Genomic DNA, 11,712 nt, shown 5'->3' with positions numbered 1-11,712 from the left:
ATCCTGGATGCTGCAGTTCTCTTTTTATTTTCCTATGCATGCCTCTTCACGTGATGAAGGAAATTTGGTTACGACACTTGTGGGGGCAGCGTAATGGCCGTCGGTTCCATTTTTTTTGCGGTAGTTGTCCAACCTCCAACCTAGGCGGCTTGTCTTCCTACCAGATGGATCTATCTAATCTTCGGGAAAGCCTAGAATCTTCCAGCAACCAAAACCAAAATGTGCCAAGTCGTATTTACGACGAAATGCTTACAGCCGAGTTTCGAGGTACGTGTTTGTTGTGGAGTGGCACAGTAGCTAACGCCTTCCAGGGGCTGCGCTTCAACTGACTAACTTATACAAGCAAGGACGGAAGAATATCCAGGGGGCTTTTCTTGAAGGATACACCAAGGCCATCCGTGATGTCATTGACTGCCTCCCACCGTCTGCCTCCATGGTAGAGCCTGAGCAAGCTCAGGTAGAGTTAGATCGACTCCGTGACTACTTGGTACGACGCCTGGAGGCGTTGCAAGGTGATGCACAGGAACAGGAGGATACATCAGATGCGCGTCATATGTCTACGACAGAGACTCCTACGACGCTCTCGTTGCATCAGCGCCGTGCAGGGGACCAGCGCCACCATTCAGAGCAGAACACTACGAATCATGGCGGAGCGTCCCCTCGTACATCTTCGCCTACGATGGAGCGGAAACATATGCGAAAGCCGACAAATCGTCGCAACAATAATGAGCCACAGTGCGCGTCCGAGTCGCCTGCGCCGCCACCGTCGCAAACTCAACGAGGACCTGACCGTCCACGCAAGCGCCGGCGGCCTATTCGCCCAACTCGCTCCAATAACGCGTTATGAGCCGTATGTATACCTCTTTCTGTACTATATACATAGCTACTATTTGGATACCCATCCCCACCAGCTTTCACAAGGCATTCGCTGTCTCGACACGTTGCAGTTGGTCCCTGGCACGTTCTGCACGTGGACATCTGAAGGGCAGGTGGAGGTGCTGGGCCGTGCTCCGTGCTGCCCCCAGTTCAACGTCCTCTTTGTCTTGTGTCCTCAGCGCGGTACCTGACGGAGCGCAGCAGGCATAGATACGATGCAATATGTTGGAAAGCTCGTGTCTTCCGTGTATAACACCATTACGCCCAATATCAATCCATCGACTCTGACAGGTGCGATTGATGTGATTGTGGTGGAGCGCGAAGTGGAAGTCGAGGAGACGACCACGTTGGAGGATGGTACGACTACCAAAACGCGGCGCCGAACAACAGAATTGGCATCATCGCCCTTTCATGTGAGGTTTGGAAAGATGAGTGTACTTCGTCCGGCCGAGCGCAAGGTATGTAAGGACCGTGAAGGAATGAGACTGACACGAGCAGGTGACATTGCACTTAAACGACTCACCTGATCCCCTTCCCTTCGCGATGAAGGTGGGTGAGAATGGCGAGGCCTTTTTTGTGATGAAAATCGATCAGGCATGCGACTCTGTACCTGATTCTCTGGTGACAAGTCCTATGGTCTCGCCAACGACAGAAGAGCCCTCGGATGACAAGCCCCACGAGCCCGAGCCTTTAGACCTGGGTGCGTCGCAGGCATCCTTGCAGATGTTTAGAACACCTATTGGCGGCTCTGATACGGCTTCTGACACGACCATTGATGCTCCCGACACCACGACGGAGGCGGATTCGTCGCTTCAAGCTGCTGCTATTGATGTGCCGCCAACGACTGATGCGTCTGAGTTGGATTTGGATATGGATGGTTACAAGATGACAGAGCTGCGTAAGGAAGAAGCGTTGGAGCAGGGTCAGCGCTTTGCTTCAGAGATGCCACTGAACCGCCGCCACGGTGGCAACATTGTTTTGCCACTCTCAGAGCGTCTCAGTGGTATGCAGCTTCGTTGGCAGCATCAGTGGCTCGATCATATCACGCCGTCTAAGGTAGATACGCCGCAACGGCCACGTCGCTCGAGTGATGCGTCCATTGTGACGATCCAGACCGATGAACCGAGTGAAGAAACTCGACCTCACCTTCCAGTATCGCTAAGCGATACTGAGTTATTGCGTATGCAGCACTACAAGGAAGACGAGGGTAGGCCGTCTACACAGTCCGCATTTGTGGAAGAAGGCGATACTGTTGAGCAGCAACAAGATGAAGACGAGGACGCCGTGGGCACATTGTCGTGCGCCGATGCCGACCCATATTTGTTCCAACTCAAGCTGGATGCCGACACTGTGTATACCTTTGAGCTGAGCCTGTGCTCTCCTTCGCCATTGTCCTCGAATGAGGGCGACGATTCTGAGATGGAGACCCTTTTTGACGAGGGCCGCGTTTCGTTCCAGCGGTTTATGGAAGATGATACGATCATTCAGGACCCACGTCTGTGTTTGCGTCGCAACGACAAGTACCACTGGCCTGAGAAAGACACAGATATGTTCTCTACTCTCACGTTATACCGCAACGCATTGTTGCGATCCAGCAATACTATGGCGACCAATGGGTTGAAAGCTAGTTTGTGGCGTCGGTGGTGGGGTACGAAGCCGCCGGCGCCCACAGCACGGCATTCGATGGATCCGACTACCAGCTTAGTTTTGCCGAGCCCTACCAGCACTTCCAGCCATGCGGCCTCCTCGGAGAGCGAGCCGCCCACGCCCAAGAGTGCGCCTGCTGAGACGTACGTCAAGACATTGCGACTGTCATCGGACCAGCTGAAGCAATTGAACCTCCTCAAAGGCATGAATACCATTACGTTCTCTGTGACGTCATCATACTCGGGCGTTGCTACATGCCAAGCCAGAATCTTTTTGTGGGACAGCGAAAAGCCCGTAGTGGTATCGGACATTGATGGTACCATTACAAAATCGGATGCTCTAGGCCATGTGTTTACACTGATGGGACGAGACTGGACGCATCTAGGCGTAGCCAAACTGTACCATGACATTGCGCAAAATGGGTACCGTATCATGTATTTAACATCGCGAGCGATTGGGCAAGCGGATATCACGCGGGACTACTTGAAGAACATCAACCAAAACAACTACCAGCTTCCTGATGGCCCTGTGATCATGAGTCCGGATCGGTTAATTGCCTCGCTGCATCGTGAAGTCATCTTGCGCAAGCCGGAAGTCTTTAAAATGGCATGTCTGCGTGACATTTCGCGCCTCTTTGGCATTGATCCTTCTCACCCAGTGGGCGATCAAACGACGCCATTCTACGCGGGCTTTGGCAATCGTATTACCGATGCCCTCAGCTATCGCAGTGTGAATATCCCGAGTTCACGCATTTTCACCATTGACGCGAATGGTGAGGTAAAGATGGAGCTCCTGGAGCTTGCAGGCTACAATACATCGTACCCCAATATGACGGACCTTGTCGACCAAATGTTCCCACCTGTGCGCGACATGAAACGCAATCCCAAAACTGCCGCCTTCTCCGACTTTAACTACTGGCGAGACGACCCGATTGATGTGGAACTGCCGCCGGATAGCGAGTTGGTCTCTGTGGTCCAGCCGACGTCACCGTCGCTCCGGGGTCTACGCAGCCCCAAGGCCACACCTCAAGCCTCGTTAGACGTACCCGCAGCCCCATCGCCAGGCACAGAAAAACCCAGTCGCTTCCGCCGCCTGTTAGGACTTCGCCGACGCGACAAGTCCACGTCGTCAGCAGCTATGCCCATCCAGGAAGAGAAGTCAGCTACGTCGCCCTCGCTCTTGGCTCACTCGTTTGATGCATCCGATGGTTCTATGTCGCCCAACAGTCTTTTGAGCCAGTCACCATCCAGTCCCACTATGGGCCGTCAGATTTTATACAGCGATGAGCCTTTGTCGCTGGAGGAGAATGACAAGCAAGGCAATCTGGAGGACGAGGACATGGATGAGTCGGCACTATCGCCTGAAGCTCGTCGCCGCTTGGAACGCCGCCGCCGTCTCTTGTACGGCACACCATCGGTAAGCTTGCATCGCGGTATCGACGCACAACCAGGGGACGCAGCACACGAGGCCAAAGACGACCTAGGTGACGATCCGTTACTCGAAGCCGGCGATATCCAGTTCGAATGGCGTGGTTAATAGCCTATAGTTTCTTTTCCCTTGTCTATATATACAAAAAAATATCTGAGCTAACGAGTCCATGCCTCGTCCTATTACATATACATTCGACGAGTGGCACTGGGCCGGGGCCAAAATTCATCGTCCCATGTCTTTTCTGACCGCTTGGATCGGCGCTGACGACTCGAATGCACAACTTCCTGGCCAGCGGCCCGTGTCGTGGCGCGATGCCTCGTGCTCTTGACCGTCGTGGCATCATCATCACTTTCGTCGCTATCCCAATCCAGTGGCAGTTGGTATAGCCATGAGCGTCCTTCAAACGGTCGTTCTGGACGTTCTCCGAGCTGATTCAGTGGTACTACCACAATACCGCGAGCATCAGGTCGACGTGGTAATCGCGGAGACGGCCAGGGCATGCTAATGGAAGGATCGGCATGCACACGTGTACCTTCCGACGACGGCAATGCCAAGGCAGATGCAGACATAGCCGAGGACCGACGCTCTGTCGTCGATTCGGGGCCTGACGCGTGGTGCTTGGCCATTTTCTTGCCGCTACCCTGATGAGCCTTGTTCAAAGCTTCCACACCGAGCACCAGCATCTCATTTTCGAAGCGACGTTGCAACTCTTTCGCTTGCTCTTTAGACAGCTTACCTTTGCCCTTGCGAGCCTCTTTCTGACGCTCTGCCTCTTCGTCCTTCACTCGCATGCGGTAGCGCTCCAGCGCAGCAAAGCCCCACAGCTGGTCCTGTAGATCCTCATCAATTTCCATCTCCATAGCACGATCACCAGCCATACGTGCAGGAATACGTTCTCCATCAAGAAGAGTTACCATACCAGTACCTCCAGGGCGCTGTGCTCGAATATGCTCACGACGTCGTAGACGGTCTTCCCATGTGCTGCCTGGCGATGGAGGCGGTGAATCGTCCGGCAAGGATAGTTCACTATCGCGACGACCATGCACAAACCGTGACAATCTACGTCCACGAAAATGATGTATAGATGACGTATCATCGCCTGTCTCTGATCGAGGCCTTTCAGAGGACAACACACGAGATAGCAAGCTGGTCGTAGAGTTGTTGTTCACAGAACGTGAATCTTCGGTCTCAGGCAAAGACTCTGACGAATTGAGGGCCGAAGATGAGAGACCAATGGTCCGAGCGCCGTACTCTCCGTCTTTGTCCACATTCGATGCAGGTGGAATAGACATCTCTTCGTCCTCGGGAAAGGGCAGAGGTGCAAATTTGACGCATCGGTGACGCATCGGCGAGGGTGAGACTGCCCGTGAAGGAGTTCGTGAAGCACTGTGTGAGTTGGGATTGGATCGATTGACTTCCAAATGTTCCATTTCGTGCTGGGCAAGTGCCTTGGCTGTGGCCATGCTCCGTCGGGTATTGATAATGGAGTTTAGCATGGCAAGCTCTTCTGGATCCATAGGTTCAAAGTTTTCGTCCTCTCCATCTTGGGTGTTTTCCTTCTTTTTATTGTTAGATGTATTATTGGTGGCGTGAGAAGGCACTTCAGAAGTGGAATGTGATCGTACGAGTGCACCGGCTGTGTGTTTGATGCGTCCAGATGCTTGCCGAACGAGACCAGAGTGTCCCTTTTTGTGATGTACATGCGGCCAATATGACTCGTGTAGTTCCAGGTTGGGCATCACAAGCAGAGTATGTGGGTATGAGCCGTGATGCTTCGTGTAGCGCCTTATCAAATAGCCTCCGCGATTGGTGCTAAACCGTGACTTTCGCTTGATGGGATTCATTAGTATAGATGGTGGACAAGGAATCTTCTCCGGAGGAGGAAGACTATGCTTCCGAAAAAGCATGTCGATCAGACACAGCGGATATGGCTCTACAATTCCGCGTGTGCAAACAAAAAACGACCGCGCGATCCTGCAGCTTTCGGTGATTTTTGTATTTAACGACTCTCACACCACTTGTGACAGACAATGATTCTGGCTGACTAAACAACATGCCAAGACACGATCGCCACGTAACGGACTATCCTGACCTCGTTGGATGTCATTGCGATTCCATGGAGTGATTTCACAGGTGCTACAGCAGCTATAAATATCAATATCTGTATCTATTGTCCATTGTCAGATAGAACAGGGAAACTGAGTACATCTTTCGCATGGAGAAAGAAGTAAGAGCACATGGCCCCCTAGAGAAGAGGAACAAGGCCAAGGGTCTTGGCAAGCCGATCAGTATGTAGGACATAGATAGTGAAGTCAGTCACAGAGAATCGCTTTGCATTTGGACCATATCATTGAAATAAGTACCAGATTTCCATCATTAGAGTTGTTGCCATAAAATTAATGTTGAAGTGTCCGGATACAGCTTAGGATTGGGTCCATGGACCCTCAAGGCCAACGGAAAGCTGACGCGTGGGTGTATTGGCACCTGTACCAGGCTGCTTTGGGAAGATGAAAAGACGCGAGCGGTAGAAGATTGGAAGTTTGGGGAATAAGACGACGAGCAGAGCCATCAAATTCAGTGTGAACAACCATGGGTTATAATGGGAATAGTGAGTCGAAAGCAGGAATCTGTAGAATGTCAGTCGTCTTGCATTCAATGAAATACGTACAAAGCAATGGGCAAACTTGTGAGATACTTTTTCGCCGGGGTGTATTGGTATCCTTGATCGATCTGCTCCCAAAGAGTCAGCTCGTCGTATGCGCCACTGTTCAAATCCAGAGGTGCACCCTTGACGTAATGGAAAATAATATAGGAAACAACCATGTATCCCAAATTTACAATTGTCCAGCGCATCGAGTCAGAAATGCCTGGAACGGCATTGATAATAAATTTGCCCAGCACGATGAGAACGACATGGATAACCCATGCACCTAAGAGTGTAAGCTGGAACTCTTCTATGCTGTAAACGTACCTTTCATATTCACCCATTCCGCGTTCACATTTGGGCCGACAGCTTGATCAACGAGCTGCTCTGGTGTTTCGCGCATATGCTTGAGCATGATAATACTGCTCGTTCGTCGGTGGCGATTTGTCCCCATGGACAAGGGTTCAGCATTGATATCACCTGGATCAGCTATAATAGTAGGCTTGTTTGTCACGTTGCCGCTTCCCATTGTAGAAGACAATGGCGTCGACATCCTGGTCCAAGTTGTTGAAACCTAGAGACTGGGTGTGATGAGAGCGGGGCAAAGCCAGCGAGAACCTGAGCAAAGAGAAACGTCAGGCGCCCACAGTTAGTGACACGGCCTAATAGGCTTCCTTGATAAATTTGATTGGCTGCCCCGGCCGAGGGGGGGGGGCAGGTTTTTAGCCCTGCGCGTGTCGATAGGCGCATCTACGGAGGGACAGAAATTTGTCCGTGCTGAGTTGCAACCCCTCTTAGACAGGTTTTGCTGCGACCCCTGGCGCATGTGAAAAGGCAACACAGCTGTTGAACTGTTAATCCATGGAGCCACGCATTCCCGGCCCTACGTTCGGAAGACCCATGAGTTCGTAACCTGTGAGAATACATAGGATCCTACCTCTACTGTATGAGAGGCATATTGGCTCTCGAGTCTACAAACAAGCTCGACCATCGTGGGTACACACGCTAACGTTAGGATAGAGAAAGTACATACCTTGTACAAATTCAGTAGCACGGTATCTGTTCATGTTAGTCTATCACTTTCGCCACTCATAACATACCCATTTGTGACATAGGGCCATCAAAGTGCGCTAGTATGTAAGTTTTCGTTCGTTTATACGAGACATACCTTTGAAATAACCATGCGTACCCAAACTTTCTTTGATGTGCCCCGTTCGACCATACTTGGTTCGCAGGGTAATAGGCGCAAAGTAACGCACATCATCTGCATTGAAGAACATGAAACGAATTGTAGCCGTCTTCTTATGCAGCTTGTAGGGATGACCTGACAACACAATACGCTTCGCGATGATACGTGTAGGCGCCACATCCAACACGGAACCAGCACCGACCAAGTGCGGCGTCTGCTCCGCACTCACGCCTTGGTCATCATAGCCAAATTCTTTGCTTTCGGAGCGCATGCGTAGGAGCACCACAGGGACATTGGCGCCACCAAATGTGACAGGGGCATACACGCTGCCTACAGCTGCACCAACACCATGAGGCAGGAAACGCTCATACTTGTATACGTTGTTCCCGCCGCGACCTACGCGCCGCAGGTGCTGCGAGTACACAGGCCGTGCCATATACCGGCGGAAACCTAGGCAGACCACCAAGGGATCTTTGGACCGTACAGGAGCCGTATATTCTGTGTTTCGTGTCACAGTAAAGTTGATCACACTCTTCTTATGCTCATGACGAAGCAGGCCGAAGAACACAAACGGTACAACCTCATGCTTCTTGCCTGCTTGACCATGCCCCGTCGCTTGGAGGGCACGCTCTGCAGCAGCAGCGGGCACATCACGAATCCACACGCACACGCGAATACCAGGCGCAATGCCTTCCATGAGGGAGTTGCTTTCTACGCGCTTGCGTGTCTTGGAGAAGTCGTCAAATTGGAAAAGGCGTGCATAATCTTGAGGCAGGTCTTCGTACGGATCCCAGTACGTGGTGTACATGCTCTCCAGACCACGGTATCGTGCAAAGCGCTGACGTGCTGGCACATCCATAGGTGTGTCAATTTCATCAGGAAACTCGGCATCTTGCGCTTCTTCTTTTTCGGCCTCCCGTTCTTTCTGCAGCTGTTCACGGTAAGCAGCGATAGCTTGCAGCTCTTCTTCCTCATTGTAGTCTTCCTCCTCGATATCGTCGTCGTCGTTGTCCTCTTCATTGCCGTCAGGCTGAAGGTCAATCGATGCTTCGGCTTGCATGGCCTCTGGGTCGGACGCTTCGTCATCGTCGTCGTCCATAGCTACATCAGAGGCATCGCCCTCATCGTCATCACCTTCGTCGTCGCTCTCGACAATCCACGCAGCTTGGTATCGTTTTTGTCCCTCTAATTCTGTCTGGCGCTTGAGAATCTCACGTGGCGTAGTGCCAGGCAAGGCTGGAGGTAGGGCATCTTCCATCGGCTCGACTTCCGTCGCGTGCGCCATTTCTTCTTCGGTAGGCCACGTCTGTTCATTAGCCAAAAGATCCGGCTCATTCTCGCTAATAAGCTCATCCGCTTCATCCTCGTCCCGCTGGTCGAGGACGGTCCCTGGCACAAGCGTCGTTGTGGCCGGTGCTGAAGCTTCATTCATCGCCTCCTCCGGCAGGACGGCATCGAGAGGGGTGCCGGTAGGGGCATAGGAAATATGGTCCACAGCAAAGTCGCCAAAGTCTGGAATATGAACAAGGCGATTGGCACTCAGAGGCGCACCGCGAATCCAGCCCTGTACTTTGAGCAGGCCTTTTTCATCCTGCTGCGGGACGTACGATGCGTCCTCCACGACACACCACGAACGGAAATCACGCCATGCCACGCGCTTCGGTGCGGTCGTAACGAGCGTACGAAGGAATACACTCCGACTCGCCGCATCGTCCATAGCATGGATTTTTGTGAGCTCGGGTACAAAGTACTGCACGAAACTCAGCAGACTCTTGCGTGCACCCTGTGCATCCTTCGACTGCGTGTTCTTCTTTGCCTTCGCAAACGGCGCGTCATTTGCGGACGCCAGTGTAGGGACAACCGCTAGGGTTTGGGGCATACCATGAGCCTGCAAAGAACGAAGGCACAACTCGCCCCATGAACCTGGCTCAATGGACGTAGCGGCAGACAGGACAAGTACCACAAAATCAGCACAACGACATGCATCCATCGCTGGAAGAAGAGCTCCATAGGGCAGAGGCAAGAACTGCAATGTCTGGCGGAATCGCGATGCGTCCAGCTCACAGAGGGCATGCGACTGCGCCTGTGCTTCGTCAGCACTCTTGCCAGGCACAGGGTGCACACCCAGCGCATCTCCATCACATTCCAACGCGCGCACCACATCCCATTCATTGACATCTGGTGTTAATGCGATTACTGCGCAGATGCGTGGGGCGCCTGCCTTTGCATGACGTCCTGAGCCTCCGGCGCGCTGTTCACCACGCAGACCTGTGCCGCCAAACACGCGTGTGCTCTCCACGAGCGCAGCGCGCTTCTGCTGCGAAATCTGGCGTGCTTCGTTTCGTCGGTTGGTCCGCGAGCCTTCAGCACTGCCAGACATGCGCAAAGCATTCGCTTTGTGTGCACGGTTCACAGCAGAGGGCTCTGCAGACTCATGTTTGCCTGCTGGTGAGCATTATCATTGACATACCTTTCGCAGCGCGCTTCAGCGCGCCTTTCGTAGCATGACCTGACTTGAATCGCTTGTTCTTCTGCTTCAACGTCGGCCTATGTGAGAACGGCATCGTCGCACGAAAGAGGGGCTACGACACTGCAGACCAGTCGCCCAAAAAAAAAATTGGTCGCTGAGTCAGCAGATGGCCTCCCAGGGACGCGTCAAAGAGGGGGCTAAAGGGAGCCGTCGTGGCCATGTAACGCTCGGTCTCTTGGCATAGTAAGTGGTACATAAACTATGGCTTTGATGTCGTAGACTTCGAAGAATCTGCCTCCTTCTTGTTTTCGTCCGGTGTATCTTTCTTGGTCTCCTGGGCGTCCGTACCACTGTGTTCGCCACGCGCCATTTCAAGGCGGTTGTTCACAAGCGCATGCAGCGCAATCACCGACCGGATCAAGCTGCTGAGGTATACAATGAGCAAACGATCGTTGTTTGCTACACGGAAGCTGCGCACCGTTTCGGGCTTTTCCAAGTCAGGGAGGTAATTGAACACATTCTGCAGCTCGTACACAATCTCATGGTTCACGGGTAATTCGCCACGAAGAACAGCGGCCAGGTAGTCACGGATATCCACCAGGCGTCGATGAAGACCTTTGAGTGATGCAAGCTGCTGCGATACGCGGTCCGAAAGAGAGCCCAAGGTCGTTGTGTCGTGGATATCGCGGAGCAGGTGCTCTACACCCACTTCCTCTGCTTCTTCCGCCTCAATCATCGTGAGAATGTGCATGAACGTCTTTTGAGTCGCTGTGCCGTCATCCTTGATCTCCTCGACGGCCAGGTAAGCATCTGTGGGGATACCAACATCGTCGCGGCGTGGGTCAATAATCACCATAACAGGGTTGGGCGTAAAGCGCTTCATCAACTCGTTGATTTCCAGATCAGAGGAACGCAGCTTGGGACCTGTGTGGTACCAACCTACCATCTTTTCGCGAGCTACGCCACGTCAGCAATCCATGTACGTACCGTTCACTTTCTTGAACATCTCCATCATGTTTTCAATATAGTCATGGTCAAGGAAAAGTGTCTTGGCATCGTGCTCGTCCTCCTCAAATGGCACAGCAAAGCTGTTGGCCACATTCACAGACTTGCCATTGTCTTGGCCAAGCAGCACACCTACTACGCGTTTCCGAGCGCTAATAGATACACGAGATGCATGGTCCGTCACAGAGAGGAGTACCAATGGGTGCACAACCACAGATGTGGCCGTGGCCATCGAGTTCATCTCCTCAGACGTCGTCGGCATGGTCGGTCACTCAGACGTGTAGGCATCGCCGCGTCGTCGACCCCGATCACCAGGTCACATGATCAACGACCTGTCCACGCGGTGAGGGCTTGCGCAACACTCGTGCGCGCCTCTCCACTACGACGCGTTCATTCTCAACGTGACGGCGGATACGGAGGTGACGGCCGGGCTGCGCAAGGCGCTGGCGC

At 52.8% G+C, this 11,712-nt stretch overlaps 6 protein-coding genes across 6 annotated transcripts; 2 read left to right on the top strand and 4 right to left on the bottom strand.

Moving 5' to 3' along the window:
• Window positions 1-164: 164 nt before the first annotated feature.
• On the top strand, window positions 165-847 carry Malapachy_1402 (hypothetical protein; the record flags this gene model as incomplete). The annotated part of the gene is made up of 2 exons (XM_018135906.1): window positions 165-267; window positions 348-847. 2 exons carry the CDS (start codon window positions 165-167, stop codon window positions 845-847), a joined length of 603 nt encoding a protein of 200 aa, XP_017990322.1.
• Window positions 848-1,091: 244 nt separating this feature from the next.
• Malapachy_1356 (hypothetical protein) lies at window positions 1,092-4,059 on the top strand (the record flags this gene model as incomplete). Its single annotated transcript, XM_018135861.1, has 2 exons — window positions 1,092-1,334; window positions 1,375-4,059. The coding sequence occupies 2 exons, from the start codon at window positions 1,092-1,094 to the stop codon at window positions 4,057-4,059; spliced, it is 2,928 nt and encodes a 975-aa protein (XP_017990375.1).
• A 74-nt stretch (window positions 4,060-4,133) lies between these two features.
• Malapachy_1388 (hypothetical protein) lies at window positions 4,134-5,471 on the bottom strand (the record flags this gene model as incomplete). The annotated part of the gene is made up of 1 exon (XM_018135892.1): window positions 4,134-5,471. One exon carries the CDS (start codon window positions 5,469-5,471, stop codon window positions 4,134-4,136), a length of 1,338 nt encoding a protein of 445 aa, XP_017990391.1.
• Window positions 5,472-6,376: 905 nt separating this feature from the next.
• Malapachy_1339 (orm1 type endoplasmic reticulum protein) lies at window positions 6,377-7,151 on the bottom strand (the record flags this gene model as incomplete). The annotated part of the gene is made up of 3 exons (XM_018135844.1): window positions 6,377-6,581; window positions 6,623-6,884; window positions 6,926-7,151. The coding sequence occupies 3 exons, from the start codon at window positions 7,149-7,151 to the stop codon at window positions 6,377-6,379; spliced, it is 693 nt and encodes a 230-aa protein (XP_017990340.1).
• Window positions 7,152-7,481: 330 nt separating this feature from the next.
• Malapachy_1347 (ribosome biogenesis protein tsr1) lies at window positions 7,482-10,351 on the bottom strand (the record flags this gene model as incomplete). Its single annotated transcript, XM_018135852.1, has 5 exons — window positions 7,482-7,511; window positions 7,632-7,657; window positions 7,699-7,728; window positions 7,767-10,229; window positions 10,258-10,351. 5 exons carry the CDS (start codon window positions 10,349-10,351, stop codon window positions 7,482-7,484), a joined length of 2,643 nt encoding a protein of 880 aa, XP_017990387.1.
• Window positions 10,352-10,516: 165 nt separating this feature from the next.
• On the bottom strand, window positions 10,517-11,524 carry Malapachy_1352 (mov34-domain-containing protein; the record flags this gene model as incomplete). The annotated part of the gene is made up of 2 exons (XM_018135857.1): window positions 10,517-11,214; window positions 11,245-11,524. The coding sequence occupies 2 exons, from the start codon at window positions 11,522-11,524 to the stop codon at window positions 10,517-10,519; spliced, it is 978 nt and encodes a 325-aa protein (XP_017990371.1).
• Between the last annotated feature and the right edge of the window lie 188 nt (window positions 11,525-11,712).

This window comes from Malassezia pachydermatis, assembly GCF_001278385.1.
Source record: "Malassezia pachydermatis strain CBS 1879 chromosome Unknown scaffold9, whole genome shotgun sequence".
Lineage (NCBI taxonomy): Eukaryota > Fungi > Basidiomycota > Malasseziomycetes > Malasseziales > Malasseziaceae > Malassezia > Malassezia pachydermatis.
This window is presented reverse-complemented; position numbering and strand designations above follow the sequence as displayed.